We start from the raw sequence: 24,644 nt of genomic DNA, 5'->3' as shown, positions 1-24,644 counted from the left end.
TCTCACCCCGCCTTCCCCCGGCCTTGGTTTCGCTCGCCCGCCCGCCATGGCGGGTGAGGGCAGGGCTGGCCGCGCAGCGGCCTCTTCCACCACGCTCCCGAAGCCCCGTCTCCCCGCCGAGAGAGCGCAGCGGGCGGGGGGCCACGGCCCCGGGCGGGAACGCCCTGTGCTGCGCCGCTGAACCAGAGCTCAGTTTAAGGCAGGCCAGTGCCAGGAGTAAAGATGGCGGTTCGGGCGACATGCGGAGCGGCACAGGGTGGCTCGGCGCGCACGCGCGGGGCCGGCCCGGGGCTGGCGGGGCCCGTTACCGGCCCCGCTGCCGCCGCTGCCGCCGGTCCCGCGATGGCGAAGCGCCTGAGGAGCAGCGAGGTCTGCGCCGACTGCAGCGCTCAGGGTAGGCACCGCACCGCCACCGGCACCGCGCGGGCTCGTCCCGCGGACCCCTCTCGGGCCGGGGGCCGCGGGGGCGCCGCTGGCCCGGGGGTGTCACCGCCCCGGAGCGGCCGCCGCTGCACCTGTGATGGGCCGGGATGGTTTGGGTGGGAAGAGACCTTGAAACTTCTTCCGTCTACCCCTTGCCATGGGCAGGACACCTTCCAGGTGCCCGGGTTGCACCAAGCCCCGTCCAGCCTGGCCCGGGACACTTCCAGGGCTGGGAGAGAACTCCGTGTCCGAGTGTCCGGGTTCCGCTGGCACCGCCGCCCCTCCCGAGCCCGGCGGGGACGGAGCTCCGGGGAACATCCTGTAGACCTCCAACGGCACGAAAGGAAATGCGGAGCTCCCCAGTGTAGGAAGGAGGACAGAAATCCACCTTCCAGTCACGGGGCTGAAAGGTGGGAGGAGGGCGGAGGATGGGAATGTGTCCCTGGAAGGGACCGTGGCTCTGTGGGGGGAGTTGGGAAGGCGAGAGCGGGGCTGGGCTCGGAGCTGTTCATCCATTCCCGTATTCCCAGGGGCAGGGGAGAGCTAAACTGGGAGTTGTCCCACGGCCGGGGTTGGGTGTAGGTGTGTCAGACTTCCAAGGAAAGTTGTGCTGAGGTGTCTGGAGACGCGGACACGCTCAGGGAGCAGCGTCTGCTCTGGGCTGACACGTATCCCACTGCAGATCAGTTTGGGAGCTTGTGGAAACAGATCTTTAGAAAAGCTGTTTCATCTCCTGACCATCTGTAGTTCTGCTGTAACTAAACTGCTAAACTGTCCTGCTTTATTTCATCAGCCCTGTGTGTTTGCTCTGTCTATATCTTTTCTGTCTCTCTAGTTTCTGCTGTTTGTGTCCTGGGCAGGTTCTTCCAATATAATTAATTAATTATGCACGTACTGAAATGAATTAAAATACTGTAATGTAGATAACACTTGAACCTGTAGAAGATAGGATGTGGAAGAGGGGAGAACAACTTTTATTAAATCTGAGCTATGATTAGAAAAATGATAAAAATTCCAAATTTACTTCCAGGAAGTTACTTTCTCCTTTTTACAGAAGGAATTCTTCCCTGTGAGGGTAGTGAGGTCCTGGCACAGGTTGCCCAGAGAAGCTTTGGTTGCCCCATCCCTGGAAGTGTCCAAGGCCAGGTTGGAAGGGGCTTGGAGCAGCCTGGGATAATGGATGGTGTCCCTGCCCATGGTAGGGATTGGAACTGGGCGAGCTTTAAGCTCCCTCCAACCCAAACCAGTCTGGGATTCTGCTTGTACGCCTGTAGAAATTTGGTTTTACAATAAATGGTATTTATTGTAAAATAAATAAAGTGTATTGCAATGCATGTCTCTGACAGGCAATTGTCCTATCACACAAGGTAGCCTATCTGTGCTTTCACACATCTGGGGTGTTCTGACTTGGAGATAAAGCTGTGTGAATTGTGTTCCTTAAGCTCCTCAGGGTATCAGAATCACTGTTGGGGTAATCCTGTAACCCGGCCTTTTATCGTGACATTAGAGCACTGCCAGGTCTTTACTGATTTACTAGAAACCCGCTGGCTTATCCATGGATATAAAGAAATCTTAATTTAATCTTTTTGTAAATAAAACGAATCAACCCTTTCCTTTAGCTAAACCAGAGGGTTTGTCAGTGGGTGCAGGGGGGCTGTGTCAGGAGACCTGGGGGCTGCACCACAAGGGGTGTGCCTGGCACCTGCATTAATTAATGCTTCCCCTGGAACCTCATCAATGCCCCCTTTGTCTCTGCGGCAGAGTGTGGAGGGTTTTCTTTGACACGAGGTGATCTTACAGGAGCTCTTGTGCTGTACTTCCTATCCTGAGGCAGGAGCTCACTTCTCAAGCCCATGGCTGGCCTTGTCTTCATCTCACGCTTCCTGTTTTGAACCACCCTGCAGGTTCCTGAAAGCGCCCGCCCAGCCCTGCAGCTTCTCCCCAGTTGTCTTTTGTATCAAAAGCAGCGTGGGCAGCAGGGCCAGGCTATGACCACCCCTGTGCTGGACATTGAGGCCCCTCAATTGCTTTGTCCAGCGCTGGGCCTCTTTCTCCAGGACAGACATGGAGGGGCTGGAGCGTGTCCAGGGAAGGGAGCAGAGCTGGGGAAGGGTCTGGAGCACCAGGAGCAGCTGAGGGAGCTGGAAAGGGGCTCAGCCTGGAGAAAAGGGGGCTCAAGTGGGACCTTCTGGTTCTGCACAGCCCCCTGACAGGAGGGGACAGCTAGGGGGGGTCGGGCTCTGCTCCTAGGGAACAGGGACAGGAGGAGAGGGAACAGCATCAAACTGTGCCAGGGGAGGGTCAGGTTGGACATCAGGAGGAATTTCCTCATGGAAAGGATGATCAGGGCTTGGAACTGCCCAGGGAGGTTTAGATTCCCCATCCCTGGAGGTATCCAAGGAAAGACTGGCCGTGGCACTCAGTGCTCTGGGCTGGTGACAAGGGGATGATCAGTCACAGGTTGGACTCAGTGGTCTCAGAGGTGTTTTCCAACCTCAGTAATTCTGGGATTCTGTGTATTTTGGTACTGGCTTAAACATATTCTGATCAAGTCCATAATTAGGTCTCTTAAAAATCACTCAAATTCCAGGACAGACACTTCATTGCATTGAATTTAAACCTGAAATGTCCAGGGGCATTGGGTGTTGAGGTGGAAGTAAAGAAAACCCCCAGTGCTGACTGTTGATAATGCAGAGCAATGCTCACAAAGAGCCTGGGAATGGGCAAAGGAAAGGATCCCTAAGGATCCCATCCGTGTGTGATGAGGTTGTCTCTAACAAGAAGGGACCAGGCTCATTAATCTGGAAGGCTGCCTCAGTTTGGGTCATTAGGTTGCCATGAATGCATCCCACTCCCTTGCTATTTTTCTTCTTGGAAGTCAAAGTTGTTAAATAATAGAATGATATAACAAGGAGTTTGATGTGTTTGTTGTAATTTGGTTTTTTAACAAATTGATTATTTTTTTTGTCTCACCTGCTTTAATTTGGCTCTGGGCTGGTTCTGGTGGGTCAGGAGATGCTCCTGACATGGCTCAGACAGGTTTGCCTGCATTGCCTGCAGCACACCCAGGTCATCAGCTCTGCTCAGAAACCACAGCTGTGATCACATCTCATTTGCAGGGATTCAGTCCATTTGTTGCGTGGGTCAGAGGAGACTTTTCCATGTGATGCACCAGTGCTCAGATGTGTTCTGACAGGACTCAGAAGTTCTCTCATCAGATACCAGCCTTGCCTTGTACTTGCTTATTTGCCCTCAGACTCATCCCTGCATTTGAAATTAAGATTTTTCCAAAATAAGAGATCTTGATTTCCTTTTTTATTCTCCTGAGATGTGCTAGGTCTGAAGCTCTGCCTGGCTGCTCAGTTGCCTGCTCCTGCAGGGTTCTGGCGTGTTGAGTTTCACGTGTCACTGACAGAAATTGGAATTTCTTCTGGAGACTGAGCACTGAGCAGCCAAGGGACCTGTTTGGAGTCCTGTGGGCATTTATTGTTTCAACCTAATGTACCATTCCTACTTAATTTTATGCCTTTTGATGTTTGAAGCTACATAATAGCTCATACATATTATTTACTACTTCACATCCCATCAGTTTTCTTTCTGAGCTGCTTATAAGATGGTTCAGTTTGGATCTGGCGAGAGATGAAGTTATTTTGCTTGAGAAGTTTGGATTTTATTGAGCCTTTGACTTGGCACATATGTATTCTTTTTTATTATGACACTCTTGTGTGTTTTTATTTTTTAAAGTGGAAATCTAAAAGATGTTATGATATAGAACTGAAAACTGAGTAGCAGGGGGAAAAGCCTGAGTGCTGTGGCAACTTTATGTGTGTAGATTTGGTGTTTTTAAAAAAGATTTTTTGACAAATTTTTAAAAAACAAAAACTCACCAGAAAAACAGAGTTTTTTCAAAGAGCAGGTGGGCACTGTTGCTAGAATACTTTTGTGTGTGTCCACAAAATAACAAGTAAAGCATTTCAAGGTGATGATAAATTCAGTGTCCTGTTATGTTTAAAAAGTATTTTCACAAGAACTGCAAGCAGTGGGGCTTTTTCCCAAATTCCCACTGCAGATCATCTCACTGGATGTGGGATTGGAATCCCACAACCTCCATGAGTGCCAGGACTGGTGTTTCCCATTTCCCCAGCATCCAGAGCCCCAGCAAGGCTGTAACATTCACAGGCTCACACAGTGGCTAAGCAGGGAAGGTTGAAAGGCAGAGCTGCTCAGTTTAGACTCAGCTTTTGCAATCCAAGGTCGTGTTGCTTCCTGTGTTTATAAATGGATGGCTTCTTTTGCAGATCCTTGCTGGGCATCCATAAACAGGGGGATCCTGATCTGTGATGAATGCTGCAGCGTGCACAGGAGCCTGGGCCGTCACATCTCCCAAGTGAGGCATCTCAAACACACCCCGTGGCCTCCAACACTGCTGCAGGTACAGAGGAAAATGGTTTTCCTCCATTAAAACCAGATATGGTGATTTTTAAAAGTAATTTAAATCACTAAACGTTTTTTTTGGGGTTTTTTTGAGAGGGTTGGTCCTTTTAAGCTTTCTTTCTCTAAGTTATTCTCATTTTGTTTCTCTTGTTTTGCTGTGATGGATTACTAAAGTCAGAATTATCTTTGCCTTTTAAATTTGATGCCTTTGCTTTGGAAGGTCACTTCAGCTTTTACAATTCTGCAGTGCATCTGCTTCAACCTGAATTTTCTTTTGGAGGTGCTGTTAGGAAGAGCAGAGAATTTGAAGGGGTTTCTCACTACATTCCACATCATAGCATCCTAAGCATGTGCCCAGTTCTGATATCCCAGCAGGTTACAGATGCTGGCACACAGAGTGGGAATCTGTTGTCTTGATAGCTGCTTGAAAATAATTACAGATAGTTGATTAGTGCAGCCAGCAGCAAAATGTCTGTGTGTTCTGGCTTTCAGATGGTGGAAACTCTGTACAACAATGGTGCTAATTCCATCTGGGAACACTCCCTGCTGGACCCTGCCTCCGTGATGAGCGGGCGGCGCAAGGCCAGCCCACAGGATAAAGTGCAGTAAGTGGGAAATGCAGAATTGTTATCTTAGAGAGGTGGGATTGTTTTATTCAGCAGTGACAGGGCAACAAGGAATCCACAGGAACCTGTGTCTGTTTGCTAGTTATTTTTTTGTTTTATTTCCAGGTATTTTTTTTTTTTACATTTATTGAAGAAATAGGAATATAGTACTTGAATTCTCTGAATTATTGATTTCTGTTGAATAGTGAGGACCTTTGCTTGCACTTTAGTCAAAGGAGTTTTCTTTGTCATATGCTTCAGTTAACTGAATGCTGCCAACAAAATGGAGTTTGGTTGAGGAATTAAATAAAACTTCAGAGATTTTTGTCCCTGACTATGATGCTTCATTTTAAAATGTAAATAACTGTATAGAGTAAGTATAGATCTTAAGTTAGCATGATTTTAAAGTCTGTATTTCTTTTAAGAAACAGACATCACATGCTACAGTCTGCAGATATTTGATGGTTGTAACAGACATTTTCTTTGTATGGTCAGACAATCTGCACTGGGTTGTTTTTCAATGAAAATATTTTTCCATGCCTAACTCTGCCACCAGCAACATGCAAAGTTCTTATTTAATCTTCACTTGTGAAAGTTTTCTTTTTCTGGAGCATCTGTATTATTTAATGAAAGTTCTGATATTTCTTTCCTTTCCCTTCTTGCCTGGATTTCCCTTTGCAGTCCCAACAAAGCAGAGTTCATCAGAGCTAAATATCAAATGTTAGCGTTTGTGCATCGCCTGCCATGCCGGGAGGACGACAGTGTCACTGCCAAGGATCTCAGCAAGGTCAGTGGCTCCTGGGACAGCACAGGCAAATCTCACTGACTTCCCTTGGTTGCTCTTGGCTTAATAGTTTCTGGTTTCCTGTACTTCTACATAAATAAATAAAGCTTGACTTCAACTTGAAGTCCCTTTTTTGTGGTTATCACTGGAGGTGGTGATTAAGAGGCATTAATTGAGGTGAATTTGGAGAAAACCCTTTACACAAAAGAGCTGTAGTGAGAACTCTGCATACTCTTGCTTCTCAAAGCGTGGCTGAAAAACAACTGCTGAATCACAGTTGTTGCTGCTGTGTTAAATATAATTCTGCTTCTTTTTCAGCAACTCCATTCCAGTGTGAGGACAGGGAATCTGGAGACCTGTTTGCGACTGCTCTCCTTAGGAGCTCAAGCCAACTTCTTTCATCCCGTAGGAGCACTTTTTTTTCATTATTTTGATATACAATCAATTCCAGTTCATATTATTTATGCTCATTTCAGCTGGTTCACTTTATATTTCAATCTTCTACTCAGACCTGTTGGTTAAGTAGATATTTTTCCTTAATGTCTTGCAGGAAAAAGGAAACACCCCGCTGCATGTTGCTGCTAAGGCAGGACAGACTTTGCAAGCAGAACTGTTGGCAGTTTACGGTGCTGATCCTGGCACGCAAGATTCCAATGGGAAAACTCCAGTTGATTATGCAAGGTAGGAGCCCCTGATATCCATAAATCACACAATGAACCTGCTAAGATATGTTTCTGTCCTGAAATAATTTGTCTGTTAAATGCTAATAAGACTTTTTCCAGGAGTGAATGAATAAAAATGAGGAATAATTATTTTCGTCAGATCACAGCCTGTGTTCTGGGTGCCTGAGACATCAGCTATGATGCCAATTGGCTGTGCCAATCTAGCAGCTCACAGGAAATTAATTAGAGAAGAGTTTCTGCAAGTTGAGGCTTCAGGAATGAGGGTCAGCTCGGGAATTGCTGTAGGAATTTTACAGATGGGCTGGGTCACACGGGGTGGAACCGGGCTGCCAGTCTGTGATGGGTTGATGCATCAAACACGTGCAGTGTTGGCTTGTACTAAATCTGTTCCTCTGACCATTTCTGTGTGTCACTGACTGCCCCTGTCCCTGTGTGTGAGCAGGCAAGGGGGGCACCACGAGCTGGCAGAGCGGCTGGTGGAGATCCAGTACGAGCTCACAGACAGGTTGGCTTTCTACCTCTGTGGCAGGAAACCAGGTGAGCACAACACCTGCACCCCCAGACCTGTCACTGCCAGGTACAGGACATTCAGACTGTGCTCTGTCATATCTGTGCACTGCACTTGTTGTATCCCTGCCAAATATTCAAGTGTTGTATAAATTAGACAGAACAAAAGAAGGTATAAGATGCAAGATTAGGGATGATGCAGTTAAAATTGGGATAAAACTGCAGGGTTTTAAAGAGACATAAATTAAAACCAAAATTCCTTCCTGATTTTCCACAAATACATATTCTTTATATACTGTAGAAACACTTCCAAGTATTCTTTTCTAATTGAAATGCAACAGCAGGGGAGTGTTCTGTTAAGTGGATGCCTTTTGAACACAAGGACACTTGCAGATTTTTAACCATAAAGGTAGCTGTGTTAGAACTTAATTTTCTTTTTTAATGGAATTTCAATAAAACTAATAAGCCTTAATTGGAATATTTGATAACACCTGGAAATCATGAGCCTTTCTTTCATTACTTGCCTAGTTTCCTGTAATTGGAAATTGAGTAATTACATGCAAGATAAATTATTTAGTGTTGCCTGATGCTTATTATTGAAAACTGTAGGCCAGTACCAACCTAGTAAAGTGCAATTTGTTTTCAACTCTAGAGCACAAAAATGGGCAGCACTTTGTTATACCTCAGATGGCAGACAGGTAAGTTACTGATTCCATCATATGTCTGAAAACATCAGAGTAAAAAAATCCTTATAATTAAGTTTTCTTTCATTTCTGAAACACCTTTTAAGCTTGTTGCAATTCTTACTTTTTAATGTGTGCCTTTATTAGTCTTGAAAGCTTTTTTTTCATAGAAAGAATATTGGGTTATCAACAAAATCAGAAAATTATAGAAGCTGATTGTATTTACTAAAATGCAGAGAGAAAGTGAGGCATTTCTGTGAAGGCAACACACATGGGGAATTCCTAGGAAATAGATTGTGGAATTAATTTAAGGACCAATTGAGAATTTTCCTGATTTTTGTAATGCTTTTAACTTCTGGTTGTGATCAATGAAATCATATTTGTATAAGAAGTATCAAGTACTAATTTTAAGTTCCTGTTCCTCTTTTATTGCTGTGCAATTGGAAATAAGACGGCTGTAAGTAAACCACTGTCCAACCTCCTGCTTGCAAAATTTCTGTGAAGAACTTTAGTAACTTAAAAGCTGTGTGGGTGAAAACCTGTGGGTATTCATATCCCAAAGAATTTTTGGTATCATTCCATTTTAAATTTAAAAACTGTTGGGAAAGAAAGCTTAATAGTATGTTAATTCTGATATTATAATAGCAATATTAATAACATCAGTGTGTTAAAAGGAATGCAAAAAATACTGAAATATTAGGGGGCTTAAGGTAAAAGTCACATTTTAATCACTGAGTTACCAAAATGTAGACTTTTGATATTTGGAAGCCATGAAATATCTGAAAGCTGCAGATGTAATGATCACTTCCTGTTTTCATAGCAGTCTGGATGTATCAGAACTGGCAAAAGCAGCCAAGAAGAAGCTTCAGTCTGTAAGTTAATCTCCTTTTCTAGATGTGGCAAAGTCTGCACTTCCTCTCTCAGGCTCCCTAGCACAAGTATCTCTTCACCCACCTGCTGTAGGAGCAGCTTCAAACACACAAGTATTTTGTGAACCTTCACTGTTCACTGAAGTCCACATCTCCAGTTGCATTTGGTACCTCATTCCCACAGTGCCTCTGCCTCACCCCAAACACAAAATGTCTTTTTGTGGTCAGCTGCGAGAGAAAAAAAAAATCCATTGACCAGGAAAGGAGGAATGTAGAACAGGGTGGTTGTCTCTGTACCTAGAAATGGGGTGGTCATAGATGTCTGCTGCCTGTGCAGGCTGAGAAAGGAGCACTTCTATGGATTATAGAGGCTGGAGAAAAGAGCAGAGTTGTGCTCTTACATTTTCTCTTGTTATTTGCTGTTACCAGAGATCTTACTGGGTTTCATTTCTTTTCAAACTGTAATTCTCCTCTACCCTTAGCTAAGCAACCACTTATTTGAAGAACTTGCCATGGATGTGTATGATGAAGTCGACAGAAGGGAAACAGATGCAGGTGAGTGGGACTTTTTGGAATGAAATAAAACAAGTCTGGATTGTCACTTTACATACAAGATGCCAATCCAAGTTGGTGTTCTGTTCAAGTGCTTCTGTATTCAGCAATTACTGCTGAGGAGAGTTTCTTTGTCTTGCATTGCCTGAAGGGGATGTTAATTGAAAAAATCTTGTGTTTTTCACAAAGTAGAGAACCCTCTGGGGAAAAAGCTTTCCTCTGAATTGATTGTGTTTGTGTTTGAAATTGCAGTCTTTTATTTGACAAAGAAATACTGTCAAGCAGTACAGGAAGCTTATTCCCTCTTTTTTTATTTTTTTTTTTTTTCCTTTCCCTGGAGCAGTTTGGCTTGCTACTCAGAACCACAGCACACTCGTGACAGAGACCACTGTTGTCCCTTTTCTTCCTGTAAATCCTGAGTATTCTTCAACCAGGAATCAGGTATGAAATCTTAACACTGTAAAAATCATTTAATAGCCCAGGTAATTAAGTAGGCCTAAGTAATATTGCTTTATTGCAGTTCATTATTGTAGAACAGTTCCATCTACTTGGAAAGAGGTTATAATAATTTCACATTTAAATCACACTTCTTGCAATAAATGTAGTTGAACAGTCAACTCCAAGTGTGTAGTCTTAGTTTTTCCTGGGAACTTTGCTGTTCTTCTGATACAGGATGTACTTTTCTTTCCTCTGCATTATCCTGTATTTAGGGAAGGCAGAAACTGGCTCGATTTAATGCCCACGAGTTTGCTACATTGGTTATAGACATTTTAAGTGATGCCAAACGAAGACAACAGGGGAATTCTCTCACTGGTTCCAAAGGTGAGTGAGCTTTTCCTGTCAGCTCCCTTGCAGGCACTTCTTCACTAGTTTAATCACTCCCAGAGCTCCTCAGCAGAGCTGAATTATATGAGAGAGATCTATATATTGTTTTCATATATTTTTTTCCCTCTGGAGAGAAAATACAAAAAAAAAATATTTTCTAACTTTTAATATTTCCCTATATTATTCATTTGCATGCTGACATCCATTTGTCCAATGTAGCCTGTTGGTTTTTTTTTTCATTTGTATTAATTCTATTAAGCTGCTAAATGATTCTCACCACTTATTTTAACTTGCCTAAACACTTAGAAGCAATAAAAAGACAAAACCATAAAACTGTGAAGTTTTGGACAGTAATGATTCATTCCTCCTCAGTGGATCTAAACTATTTTTTTTTTTCAAAGTATGAACTTCCATTTCTTCTCCAGACTTACTAGTATGTGTTTCATGTGTTGATCTGCAGAAAATGTGGAGCTTATACTCAAATCAATTAGCAATCAGCACAGCAGTGAAAGTCAGGACAATGACCAGCCTGATTATGACAGTGTTGCTTCAGATGAAGATACAGATCTGGAAACAAATGCAGCTAAATCAAACAGGCAGAAGGTAGGATTGAAATAGTGATAAGCCCCCAAGTGTTTGGAATAAATTACCATAAAAATCAATATTTTAATTAATTAATTTTGTAATCATGCCTCATAGTCTATGAACTTTCTAAAATGAAATGTTGTTGCCTAAGGAATTTTTATTGTAAAAAAAAAAAGCCTCTTTAGAAAACTAATGTGTGTAGCTGGAGATAAGATAGATTTAATTGCATAGATTAAATAATTGGATCTGCTTAAAAGCTCTGAATCAGTGATTCCATGGTATTTCCCAAATATTTACTGCCTCCTACTGAAGAAATACTCACAGCAGACCAACAGTGTCCATTCCTGGAGTAATGCAGAAGGGCATCAAAGGCAGTAAAACCTGCTGGTTCTATTTTGATCTTCCCTGGGATATGCACACTGGATATTAAGCAGTCTGTCTTGTCTAATTTTGCAGTTATTTATTGCATATTTTTTTCAAAAATCCATGTAAAACAGTATTTGATCACAGAAATGCTGATGCAAATGTTTTTAGAGGAGCTAATTGACTTCAGATTGCTTTTCTAGAGATTTCAAATTATTCTGGTTAATGGATTTTATTAATTTAAACTTCATTTGAACTGTGATGCCTTTAAAGTAAGTACACGAAAAGCCATTGAAATCTCATGGTCTTGTTTTCTTCTTAATGCTGTAAGTATTTTTCTCTTCCTTTTCCTAGAGCTTGGATTCAGACTTGTCAGATGGACCAGTGACAGCCCAGGAATATATGCAGGTTAAAAATGCCTTGGTGGCTTCTGAGGTGAAGATTCAGCAGTTAATGAAAGTGAACATCAATCTGAGTGATGAGCTGAGGATTATGCAGAAAAAGGTAACAGAGAAACCCCTCCCTCCAGCTCTTGGGTATCTGAAGTTGTTAGAATAAAACTGCTGGAACTGAGGGTGAAATAATCCAGTATTAGGATAATGAGAAACTTCATTTTAAAGTGAAGCTGCTTTGGAATCAGACATGAGACTATAAATTTATTTGCAACACATGCTTTGAATGTTGTTTTTCCATGATGCTGGTGGTGATCCAGCCCTACAAATCATGAGGATGATTTGACTTATGTCAAAACTTTGACATCAGTTTTCCAAGTGACAGGACAGTTGTTGCAAGTCTTGGGTGTTTTTCCTGTCTTGCTTCAATATAAGCAGGTTTGAAAAATGAGGAATCAAGTGCCAGCACACCTTATGTTTGTGCACTTGTCTATATTTTTGTGGGGTAAAGGACAATTTATATCTGAGCTCACTATCCTGTCTGGCTGGCTAGAAAGGGCTGGCTGCTTCCCCTCAAATGAATCCCTTTAACTAGCATTAAAATCCCGTTTTCCAAATAATTACAGTGCTGCACGAGTCACGTAGAGGAAGTTGTTCAGGCTGTAGGGTGGACCCGCTGTTCTGGGGCAGAGCAGGGATTTTGGAGAGTGGTGGAACTGTTTGCACCTGAGGCTGAGCTAATTCAGCAGATTGGAATATCCCTGTCTGTTGAGTGCCAACTCTATTCTGTTCTGTTGGAATTGGAGATTTCAGGGTGTTTCCTTGCTCTTTCAATAGCTTGTACCGGTTTCAGCATTTCTCTCACGTCAATTGAATTAACTTTTCACTTACATTGGGTTTCTTTAGACGTATATAATAATTTAGAGTAAAAAAAAACCCTTTGGGACCTATGAATTGATGAGGCTTTAGGATATTCTGTTGTGTAGCAGAAGGGAAATCCTTGCTGTTCTGCAGTTTTTCTTCACTGCATCTTTTTTTTCCGATGTGTTAATATAGCAAACTTATTCCAAGTCCACAAAATAATCAGAATTGGTGCATTTTTACTATCAAATAAATACATAATAATAAAAAGCTTTAAGATATTTTCTGGTTGTCTTCTTAGATAGCAGTAGCTGATGCCTAATTTTCATAAGCTGAACTCTCTCCTTGCTTTGCAGAGCAAGCTCAAGTCCCTTTGTGCTGCCTCTGGTGTCTGTGCTGCAGTTCTGGCATTGTCAGATTTCACTGGCCTTATGTTAAAGTCTTCTAAGTCCTTGTATTGGCTGCTGCAGTGGATCCCTTTGCTTGGAAAACTGTTGTGTTGGCAGTCCTTCCCCCACAGCCTCATTCTATCCCAGGATTCCTGTGCCAGTAGAGCAGGCTGGAGGGAATGGGTCATGTGTTTTGAGCTACAACAGCCAATTTTAACATCTAACTTAGTTTACATCCCAGCAGCTGCTGGAAATCAGCACCTAAATAGTTCCAGATCTGGAACAAAGGTGTTTCTATGCTCATACCCAGCAAGTCAAGTAGATTTTGAAAAAGAAATGAACCCCCAGCCAACAGTACCTGGATTTTCTAGTACGGCTGACAAGCGAGTGTCGCGCGGTCGCTTTGCTTTCGGCACTTGCTTTTAGGAAACCAAGTCCCACTGCTAAACATTTCTTTCAGCTCCAAACGCTACAGAGTGAAAATACCAACCTCAGAAGACAGGCCACAACCAATATCTATCAGGTGCAAAGTGGTTCTGAGTACCCAGACCCCAGCAGCAATTCCTCCCTAAAGCGGCGCCCGTCGGCCCGGGGCAGCAGGCCCATGTCCATGTACGAGACTGGCTCGGGGCAGAAGCCCTACCTGCCCATGGGGGAGGTCACCTACCCAGAAGAAAACATCACCAGGCTGCAGCCCTTCCCTCCACACGTGAGTAAAACTGCTGCTGCTTCTGCATTGCCTCTCATGTTCAGCTTTCCTGTCTCTTCCAGCTCTGCTCGTTCACTCAGCTTCTGCCTCAGAGGGAAAAAAAAAAACAAACCAGGGGGAATAAGAACTGTGAGAATTGTTCATGTTTGCTGTATTAACATGTCTGCAGGAGCCTGATGGTTTGAAAAGCAGAAGCTATAACAGTTCTGGAATATGTAAACTGGAGCTTTTGGCTTCTGCTCACCTGGTTTTTTAACCATACTGTATACATATATGTATATATATAAAATATCAATATGTAATTGAGAACCAGGAAGGCAGGAGAAATACTATTCCAAGAAGGTAGATAAAGTTAATGTATTTCTGGAGATAAACACACCGGTACCAATATGTGGAACTTTGTAACCACCTTACAAAAATAAAATAAAATGGAAACATTTTCCCCAGACAACCAATTTCTAATTCCGAGTTTGGAGCTGGAGGCTGGAGATGGTTTAGATCTGCCAGTCAAGAAGATTCTTCTGGTTTAGTATTTTCCTGTGTGATGTGGAGAGGGAGTTCTCTGTTGGCCAGAGGGATTTTGCACTGAGGTGTTCACACTTTACAGAAGTGACCCAACACATGCCAGTGCATTTAATTAACAAGAACAGTTAATTAATTAGCACAAATAATTTTTTGTTTCACCTTCTTAGATTACCCTGTGGGCTGGAATACAGGACAGTATCTTTCAGACACAGATTTAAAATGTGTGGATTTTTGACAATATCTTTCCCTCTTGGTAGCAATGTCTTGTACTTCCTTCCAGTTAAATCATTAAGACCTTTAAAATGTATTTTCAGCTTATCTTTTGCATGATGGAGGGCAAATATTCCATGCACATTCCACAGAAGACAGCTGAATGCACCAAGAGAATCAGTCTCCACCTTCAATTAAATTAATTTAAGCTATGAAATCTGTATCATTTTAAATTATATTGTCATGTTGATACGATGGCAGTTCTGGCAGCAAGAAATGTCAGATTTCATCTGTGTGAGACAGTGTTTGCAAAATGTGATAGTGCTTTGTATAGGTCCTTTGGTCATTTGGGTGGAAATTTGGACAGCAGTAGCAGTTCTGAAGCACTGATTTGTTGTGTGGAGTTAGTTAATTTGGCATGTGGTGAATTTTTTTTATTCTCCATGGAATTTGGCACCTCTGGAATCTCAGTATTAGAATGGGCATGAATTCAATTGTATTTTGAAACAATTAAGTCCCCTCAGCCTAAGTCAGATTCTCAACATCATTCTTGCTTTATGTCATCTCCATGGTTTTAAGAATGTTCCTCTAATTTCAGTTAAGAGTTTGTTTGTGTTTTGGTTTTGGTTTTTCTGTTTCCCATTTTTAGATCGGGAGGAGTGCGTTTGTGACCTCCTCTTCATCTCTACCTTCCTTCCCCTCCACGCTCTCCTGGTCGAGGGATGAGAGCACACGAAGGGTTAAGTACCTTCCCAATCGGTCTTCTCCCTGGAGGAGGTGCCAATCTCCCCAGAACCACATCCTCTCTCTTCCCCCTCTCACTGCCTGGCCTTCCAGCCTGCATGGAGCAGAACTTCCTCCCTTCCATTCCTGCTGCCACGAGCTCTGGGCTCTTGCCTCTCTCTAACTTCACATCTTCAGCCTTTAACACCACGCACAGGTCACTTGTTCAGCTGCACAACAGCCCCAAGACAAGCTGGCTGCTGTTTGGACAGTGATTTTCCAGGCTCTCGCTGATATTTCTAAGCCAATGTACAACTCTCCTGCTGACTAAAAGCACTGCATGAGGCCCAGCTTTAAAGCTGCTTTCTTTGGGGGCCGGTGGCATGCACCAATCCAGGTGGTCCTGATTGACTTGTTTGCCTTACAGATAACAAATTTGGGGGTTTAAATGTTTACTCTGGTCTTTCTCTGCCAGGACACAGAACCTGCTTTTTAATTACTTCTGTCCCCATTTTATTTTGACTGTATGGTGTTTGGACATATTAGTCCAGAAAATATTAGACTTGCAAGTATGTATAGAAGAAAAAACTTTGAAGGGAATATCCTGCTTGGCCAAATGGAAATCTGGTTTTGGCTGCTCTCTGGTACTGGAAACTTGCAGAGGGTTTGGTTGATTGTTTCTATTCTACACTGATTCTATATTAGTGATTCTGTAGTATCCTCTTCTTGTAATTGATCACTGTTGTTGGTAGAGCTTTGCCGCTATTAGGATTGTTGTCTCTGTACACCTGGGAGAGGGGAAAGGTCAGACTGTACATAAAGTAGTTTCTTATCTTCAAAATACATATCACTTTTACAACTGATCTTTACCAGCTGTTCTGAGAGAGGAACATTCAAAAAATGCTGGTTTTTCCTTCTGTGTAGAGTAATCTTAAAATTGAAATGGGTCCACTAACTCCAGGTGCTTCACTTAAGAATTGATGGGTTTAAGATCAGATGAATGCTTAACAAATGTACTCAATCTCAGTGAAAACCAGTCCCTGGTCACATTTTTGGTCTGTCCTCGAGGCGGAAATATTTGGTAAGCAGATTCCTAAATGTTTGGGTCAGGGATGCAGATTGGAGGTGTCCCTTACAGTTTAAGTCTGAAGACTCCCTTATGATGACTTCAGGGTTCCTGTAAGAGCCCCAGGGCTGGATGTTAGGGCTGTGAAGAACCCTGAGCTGCTATTCTGTGATCAGAGTGACAGCACTGTGGTGTATTTGACACCAGACACACTGTGTTCAGCACCTGGGTGAAGCTTTGCAGTTTTCAGAAAACTTGAGGAAGCAGATGTGTGCTGAGGATTTGGCCTCCAAGCTCATTTTGGTGTCCCTTTCTTCATTCAGCCTTTGCTCTGGGATCAGCCTCCCACTTTGCAATGGGCCTGCAGAGCTCAATCCAGCCTCTGCTTCCCTGCATTCCCCCTGCTCTTATTTCAGCTTCCACTTTGGAGTTGGCCCCTATCCTCCTTTTGACCCTGTTCTTCTGTGGCCCTCTACTCTGATGGTTGGGCTTCCTGCCCTTGTTGCATCCCATGCTCTGGGGCACAACTCTCACTTCTTTGGTCTTCCAACTCTGTACCAATATTAAGCATTCAATGGGCCTCAGTTCCTCACATTTGCCCCCCCCACCCTGTTTTGGGCTTCACTTTGCAGTGGGCTTTAACCACTCTCATGTTGGCCCCCAAACTGTAATGAGCTCTGGGTCTCATCGGTTCCGTAAGTGCCCTCGGTCTTCCCTGTGCGGTTTGGGCTCCCCCATCTCTGTCTCCTGACTTTATTTTGGCTTTCCCATTGCCACAGTCTTCAGCCCTTGTTTTGGGCTCCCATTTTGCAGTGGCCTTCCCAGGGCCAGCCTCCCACCAGTTGCTTTCCACTCTGCATTCAGCCTCCCCACCATGGTCTCTGCCTCTGCTCTGCTCTCTTGATCTGGGGTTCTCTTTTTCTCTGGGGATTCTCTCCCTCTCCAGTGGTTCTCATTCACCATTCAGGCTGCTGTTTCATGGTGCTGCTTCACCATTCTGGTGGCCTGTCAGAGTGTGCCCCTGGGGCAGTTTCAGTGGCAGGGAAGGACTCTGTGCTCTGTCTGTCTGTCTGTCCTGCCATGCTGGGTGTTCAGGGGCTGGCAGTGGTACAAGCTGAGCAGCAGCCTGGCATGGGGAAAGGGGCACAGCAGCTCCAGGGTAGTGTCTGCTGCAGGAGCTGTTGTGCAAAGAGCAAATCCACGTGCACAGGACGTGGCTCTGGCACAGCCCAGGGCTGCTCTTTCCTGCACAGGCTGAAGTAAATCTGTTCCTTGCAGGGCTCAAAGCTGGAGAAGCAGAGCAGCGTGTCTGAGAGCGACTACGACAACCCCACCACCCCTGTGGAGCTGGAGGAGCCAGGGTAGGTGCTGTGACAGAGCTGACACAGCTTGGGGCTGACAGGAAGCTGCTCTGGCCCCAGACCAACCCCTGCTTTGCTCCCCTGCAGGTCGGGCAGGAAGGGCCGGCAGCGCAGCGTCATTTGGCAGGGGGAGGGCTCCATCCCTGAGGACACAGACTCAGCCCCCAGCTCCAGTTTGCCCAGTACAGAAGATGTGATTCGGAAAACTGAGCAGATCACCAAGAACATCCAGGAGCTGCTGCGAGCAGCACAGGAGAACAAACATGACAGGTAAGGAGGGAGTGCTGGAAAAGCTCTGGAGTTGGTGAAAAAACAAAGGAAATTCTTCAGGTATTTTCACCTTGTAGCACAGGTCAAAGTGAAATACAGCCCTGCTATTTCATGCCTGTAAAATGTTGTAGGTCTGTCGTGTTCCCTGGTGTCCTTAGTGCCACAGGGCAAGTTGGAGTCGAGTGACCAGCCCTTTGTGAGGTGTTCTGGCTGCGGTGCTGCCTGCCCTGCCCTTAACTTTTAAGTCCTGCTGCAAAATGAGTGTTGTATTAGACACAAATCAAATGTGTTGTACAAAAGTAACTCCAAGGGTTTCTTGGATCTTCACCCCTCTATGTCCATAGGTAATTACACCCTGCAGAACATGATAGTAACACCAAGCCTTGCTTCAGGAGCAAATTGTGAAAGAGGGAGAATTTGGCTTTCCTACTGAAGTATTAGTACAAATTGTGTACCAGCAAAAGGATTTTCAACTATTGGTTTTAGATACAGACCCAGCTGAGTAAGCAGAACACTGACTGAGCACATGAGGCTGCAGCAGCTTCAGCTCCCTCAGGGAAATTCTGGCCCACCTGAACAATTTCCAGAATAGCTGTGGGTGACTAAGAGTGATACTGCCCTGCTGATCATCAGGTGGTGCTCCCCACACAGCTTTGTAGATCAAAGCTACAGATTCCCAGGTGTGAGCACATTTTGGAGCTGGAACACTCTGGGCTCCAGCAAACCTGGCCCTGCAGGCTGGCAGATCTGGCTCTGCTGTGGCTCCAGCTCGGTGCCCTCTGTGCCTGGGAGAAGCAGCAGCGGTTTGTGTTGAGCCCTCACTTCCTGCCTCGCTCAGAGAAGTGCACAACAATGGGGCCACTTTTGTTCTGTGTTTTTTCCTTCTTGTACTTTGCTATTTTTAGCAGGGCCGGCGTGGCCTCTCCTTCTCACGCCGAGTGACGACTTCTGCCGTGTTTGTGCTGAGCTCATTGCCCTTGGCGTAACCTTTTCCAGTGCAATCTCTTGTTGCTTGTTTCACACAGAGAAGCTTTAAATGAGTGTAGTTTTCATGTATATCACACTATACAGTATGTGAATTTTTTCTAAATCACTGAAGGAAACAATGCAGCATACCTGGCTTTCGTTGTTGAATTGATCAGGTTTCTAAGAAATCTGTTACGCTGCATTCTTGTTTTCTGTACCACATGTGGAGTGAAGTGTTTGCCTATGCTTAGATGAGTGTTACCTTGCAAAACACCCAACTAGGAAGCTGCTGTTCTTTGTTTTCCTCTTCCCTGGCTCCCTTAACACAGGGGAATGCTTCCTTACCAAAATGAGATACTTGAGGATGTAATAACACATCCTCCAAGCTCGTGCTGGGAACGCTGTAGAGAAAAACCATGTGCTGCATAGATAACTGGAGAGTAAAAAATGCGATGCAAGAATATCATCTATTAATGAAACCCCTTCTTCCTTTTGTTTCTCACTCTCTCCCATCCCTCTCCCTGTGCTCCATGGGCTGAGCAGGCCCTTGGAGCGTGGGGGCACATCCCAGCTCAGACACAGCCTCGGCACGCGGGTCCCCGGGGCTGAGCGAGCGCCCCTGCAGCCTCTGACCAGCCAGCAGCCCGGCCCTGCCTCCTGGTACTCTGGCCTCTGTCCCTGCCTCCCAGGCACAGTGTCCTTTCTCCTTCTCTCTGCTGCCTCTTTACCTCCCACTCCGGCCACACGGGGTCATGGAAGGCGATGCATGAAATGCTCCAGGGGATGAGGGAACTGCAGGCAGCCCTTCCAGGCCAGGGGTGTGGCACAGCCCCTTGAGCTCCCAGTAGTTAGCAGTGAACAGAACCACAGCCTGGAGCTGGAGCTGGCTCTGGTGTATTCTCCTCTCTCTGTTCCTTTTTTTATTGTCTGTCAAGATAAATTAAATTGCAACTCTGTTGGCTCATGGAATCACAGAACAGTTGGGGTTAGAAGGGACCTTAGAGCCCACCTTGTTCTGCCCCCTCTATGGGCAGGGACACCTTCCACTAGCCCAGGTGGCTCCAAGCCCCATCCATCCCAGCCTGGGACACTTCCAGAGATCCAGGGGCAGCCACAGCTTCTCTGGACACCCTGTGCCAGGGCCTCATCACCCTCACAGGGAAGAATTTCTTCCTTAAGGAAGAAATCTTTGAGGTTTGAAGGTCCTTCCCAACCCAAACCATTCTGTGATTTTATGAACAAAACACGTAGTTGCTGCTTCTTTCAGCCATTGCAAAAGCAGCAGGAGTTTCACATTCTCAAGGTGGAACATTCACACCTGACAGCTGAGGTCCCTCAAGTGTTTATGCAGCTGGGGGTCAAATGAGATCATTTGTATCCCAAATCCATGAAAAAAGATATGTGCTTATATGGTATCTCCCAACCTGACCAAATTATTGTTTGTTAATGCCTAAAATAAAAGTGACATTTGTGTGATAGACTTTTTAAAACAGAACTGCCCAGGTTCAAACCCCGGCCAACAAATGTCAGGCTTGGAGGAAGAGATTAACACAATTTACTGCTAATGAGGGATTCCTTTTCCAAGCTGTCACTACTTGAATATCTTCCTGATGTCTCACTGGAATATGTGCAAACCCAGCACAGTGTCAGAGCATCTCACAAGCTCACAGTGAGTGTTTAGACATTAAACTAAAACCATTCCTCCAGGCCACAGTGGAAACTTTGCAGCTGACCTAGAGAACATACAATGAAATGTATGTTGTTCACCTGAGTGTCTCATTCAGGTTATTCTCAGGGCTTTCTCTGCCTTATTAGTGAAGGGTTTAATCAGTAAATTGACTTTTTAACGAGATACGGTGCAGGGAGCAGATTATTCATTAACTCCACAGCAGAAGAGGAATTGTAGTGAACTTGGAAGACCTCTCTCCACTTTTAGTTTATTTGGAAGAACTCATGTGACTTGAGACACATGGAAATACTCCTTTTAAAGCAATTTTCCTGCATTGCCAAAGTGACCCCAGTGTGTTGCTTCTCTCTCAGTGCATTTGCAAGTGACTGATTTTTTTGCACCTTTGGTGTTGCAAGAAGATCAAATAAATAATGACTGTGGGGGTGGGTTTGGGGGCTCTTTTTGCTTGAAAGGGCACTGACCTACCATAACCCACACATGCTGAATAGTTTTCTTGAATGCTTTGTGATTTTTGAGATTCTCTTGCTTAAGATTGGATCATGTGAACTAACACTAAAATTGAATCTTTGAAGCATAAAAGTGAGTATTTTGAAATGAGAACTGTGAGAGAGCACACTAACACTGCACTATTCACAGCAGTTTATGGTAAATAGTTCTATTTTGAAGAGACCAGTTTTCATTTTGTATATAAATCAGAAGTGAAATCTATGAGGATTTATGGAATCTGCCTTTGTTTTATGAACTAACTCATCAGAATTGGTGAATATTTAGTCTAGAACCCACAGACTGTGAATGCAGTTGGTAGTTCGGGGATGCATGTGTGTGAACTCTGCCTTGTCTATTTATTGGGTATTAATTAATCCAAGGTGTCTTGGTGAAGTTGCACACAAATGGAGACATTCCTGACAATGTTTTACATAAAAAGTATGGACAGTTATTCCTTCAAACCAACTCTGAAGAACAATGAAAATCTAAGAAACTTTTGCACTGTTGGTTAAGTTCCTGCTTTTTGTGAAGTCACATGGTTGTTTTTAAAATAACAGTCACTGAGCAGGGAAGAGGGAAGGGAGTCTCTACAAAATGAATAACCCAGGGCATCTTTCTGCAGCTATATACCGTGCTCCGAGAGAATACATGTGGCAGTGACAGAAATGGCAGCTTTGTTCCCAAAAGTAAGTACCTGCCACCATCAGAACGGTTTCGGCCTCATTCCTCACGTGTCCTTCAAAATGAAAATCAGAAATTATTTCCCTTCAAAATGAAAATGGTAGAGAGAAGTGATGGGGTTATGATGGACCTGTGTATTTATTAGCATGGGAACTGGGAGGGGCTAAAGTGTGAGTGCAGGCCTTTAATTGAACTCTTGAATGTAAAACTCTTTAAGAATTGCACAAAACTGGAGGTGCTTGGGTGTGGCATGAAGAGTTGTGTGGTTATATGGGAATTTCACCAGACTCATCATCACCCCCTTTTCCATCTGAGTGCCATTGCCTGCATTTCTTTCCTGCAGCCACCTTTAGATCTGCTATCCATCCATCAAAGTGATCTGTTTGCTCACAGCAGATTTAGGGAGTGAAATCCCCATGGCTGAGTTCTTGTAAAGTCTTACTCACCTCTCCAAAACTGCGAGGAAAGAGCTAAGGCTGCTGTCCCGCCTGCATCAATCGTCCTGGACATGCTGTCCCCTCCTGCCAGCCAGGATGTGGGTTGGGACAGTAAACAGGCACCAGAAATGTGCATGAGTAACTTCCTAAGGGAGGGCATGAAGCAAAACTCCCTGCCTGCTGCCTGGCAGCCTTTGGGAATCACCCTGAAAGGAGAAATTCTGGCTTGTGCCACGAGGGAAAGGCAGGGCTTGTCCACAGCCGCCCCGCATCAAAGAACCCTTGTGAGCACTCCCGGCTAATTAAAAGGTTGTGTTGTTCTGCCTGTTCCAGCGTCTGTTTTCCCTTCCCAGAAGCCCAAGTCGGAGCTGGTGAGGACTTCCCTGCGCCTGCTGACATCCAGTGCCTACAGACTGCAGTCGGAGTGCAGGAAAGCGCTGCCCGCCGAGCCCAGCCCCGCGCCCGACATCCAGCTGGTGACACAGCAGGTCATCCAGTGCGCCTACGACATCGCCAAGGCTGCCAAGCAGCTGGTCACCATCACAACCAAAGAGAACAACAACTGAGGCACTCGGGGCTTTTTACTCTGGGGTTTTTTAAAGGTTGGATTTCAACATAAAGGTGTGGAACTATGCGCATTTTTACGAGGAAAAAACTTCGAGGGGCAAGAAGCTTTTTTTTTTTTTTTTTTTAACTCAGTATTATTTTTGCATGTTTTCTAACAATTTTATGATTAATTTAACCCACTGCCTTATTTTGTGCCTGTGTTGCCAGTGTAGTTATGGGTAATAGCATGTTGCAAGTAGCTGTCGAGCCACTCTCACGTCCCAGCGCTGTACCGAGCTCTTGTAGATGTTTCCTTGGGGCCACGTTCTGCTTTCAGGTCCTGCTGGTGGAACTGCTCTGACACCTCTGCACGGATGGGAGGGCAGCATCTCCATCCCTCCAGAGCCTCCCCTGCCGGGATCCCGCTGGCTGAGGCTCCCCAGGCTCCGGGACCGCTCCCAGCAGGAAGAAGGTTTGTCCTGGTAATGGGGTACGAGCCCAGCGTTCTCTGTTCCCATATCAACTGTTGTGCAATATGTTTTTTTTTTAGTCTGCTAAACCAGTAGTAGTTGTGGGCATCCAAGCTTGTTATGTGTAACTCTACAAGGTCTTTGTCACTTTATCTGTTTTGGAAGGAATTTGAAACTTAATAGTTATTTCTTTTAGTTGTCACTATGCCATTAATATATATGTTTGATGTTACTTTAGGGCATTAGTGGTTAAAATATTATCCTTTGTTTCTGAGTTAGCAATTCATTGTTAAGTTTCCTGCAGAATTTTCCTGTCATCTTTGAGGCACCGTCTCGTTTGCAGCAGCATTTCTCAGTAACTCCAGATGCAATTTCACTAAAGATTTCTGTGCTCATTAACAAAAAAAAGGAAGTTAGAAGAGTGCCAGTGCAAAAGCAGCTGTGTCTGCCACAGCACATAACCTCTGTACCTCAACATATCCAAATGTGAAAACATTTCTCGTATCTCCTAAGATTTTTATGCAAATCTTTCAAAATTTGACTGAGTAACCCCTGCCAGGCTGCCTGGCCCCAATGTAACAGTTCACAACTGTAACAGTTCACAGAAGTGTGTCATAATTTCAAAAATGAGAATATTTTTGGGAGTCTGAATTTCAGGTGGTGCAGGAAATCACTGATTTTTGCCTCTGTCTGTGTCCCATTTGGAAGCATTGTCACTGCCCAGGAGCCAGCCATGGTTTGTGTGGATAGATCCAAGCACAAGTGCCATAGCACTGCTGGATTCCTGGTGCTGTGTGGCTCCCAGACTCTGAGGGGGGGAAGGAATGGGGAGAGGAGATGAGAGCCCAGTAAATTAATGTTCTTCATTGTGGGGTTTTATTTCCTTTCTGCCCTTCTGAACCCCAGAAGCAGCTCTAGCCTGACAATGGAGACAGGCTGGGTAATTAAAACTGCGAATTACCTTTGTGAAACCTGCTTTAAAATCATGCAATTGGTAATTAATTAAATACATTGGGAATAATCTAGGAACTTTTCCTTAAATTGTCATGGCTGAAAGGCAGCAGATGGTATTTTTCAGTCTCTCAGGACAGCGCTGTGTGCTGTTCTTTAACATATCTTACCTGCTTTCCAAAGCAGGGTGACACTGAGTTATGGTGTAATTTATCACTTATTTAAACTTGTCTTTATCCAAATCCAAGGGACACTTTAGTAACTGCCAGCCCCTGCTCCAGCTACGCTGAAATCAGAGTGGTCCACACCCCACAGGAATCCCCAGCAGCAAGTTCATGAACCCTCCACTCACAGCACTGCAGTCACAGAGTTTGTAGCACCTCAAGTAACAAAGGCGTGTTTTTCTTTTAGGACTAGATTTCCTCTTGTTCCCCTGTAAACAAACTTGCTCTTCCTTTACAAAATGCTGCAGAGGAAAGGAAAAGCTTTTTTTGCCTTTTTCCAAACCTTGTATTTATCAGTGTCATTCTGTCTGTACAATATTTTGACTTTTAATCTTTTGTTTACAGTATTACTATAAAATGCGAAAACCCTTTCA

At 44.4% G+C, this 24,644-nt stretch overlaps 1 protein-coding gene across 9 annotated transcripts; it reads left to right on the top strand.

Annotated features, from left to right (window-relative positions):
• The first annotated feature begins 67 nt into the window (after positions 1-67).
• GIT2 (GIT ArfGAP 2) lies at positions 68-24,644 on the top strand. 9 transcript variants are annotated; one of them, XM_088065059.1, is made up of 21 exons: positions 68-394; positions 4,722-4,855; positions 5,350-5,462; positions 6,144-6,249; positions 6,565-6,651; positions 6,797-6,927; positions 7,372-7,466; positions 8,089-8,134; positions 8,940-8,991; positions 9,471-9,543; positions 9,884-9,981; positions 10,251-10,362; positions 10,826-10,968; positions 11,668-11,817; positions 13,416-13,664; positions 15,049-15,138; positions 17,467-17,549; positions 17,637-17,819; positions 19,329-19,474; positions 21,584-21,647; positions 22,433-22,568. In XM_088065059.1, the coding sequence occupies exons 1-20, from the start codon at positions 223-225 to the stop codon at positions 21,619-21,621; spliced, it is 2,301 nt and encodes a 766-aa protein (XP_087921185.1). In that variant the 5' UTR covers positions 68-222; the 3' UTR covers positions 21,622-21,647; positions 22,433-22,568. The 9 variants fall into 9 exon arrangements, with proteins under 9 accessions (XP_087921185.1, XP_014109154.2, XP_014109156.2 ...); XM_014253679.2 differs by having other exon boundaries at positions 69-394; positions 8,943-8,991; positions 19,329-19,445; positions 22,433-24,644; XM_014253678.2 differs by having other exon boundaries at positions 70-394; positions 19,329-19,445; positions 22,433-24,644.

This window comes from Pseudopodoces humilis, chromosome 20, assembly GCF_049639895.1.
Source record: "Pseudopodoces humilis isolate 2021_Gansu_Grassland_sample_001 chromosome 20, ASM4963989v1, whole genome shotgun sequence".
Classification (NCBI taxonomy): Eukaryota; Metazoa; Chordata; class Aves; order Passeriformes; family Paridae; genus Pseudopodoces; species Pseudopodoces humilis.
The sequence above is the reverse complement of the archived record's forward strand: the minus strand, read 5'-3'. Positions and strand labels throughout refer to the sequence as shown.

Excerpts from the sequence above, each read along its gene's own strand:
- GIT2 (XM_014253678.2), top strand. The coding sequence starts at position 223 with ATGGCGGTTCGGGCGACATGCGGAGCGGCACAGGGTGGCTCGGCGCGC. Across the intron at positions 8,135-8,939 it reads ATACCTCAGATGGCAGACAG|CAGTCTGGATGTATCAGAAC; the intron begins GTAAGTTACTGA and ends CTGTTTTCATAG. Across the intron at positions 17,550-17,636 it reads GTGGAGCTGGAGGAGCCAGG|GTCGGGCAGGAAGGGCCGGC; the intron begins GTAGGTGCTGTG and ends GCTCCCCTGCAG.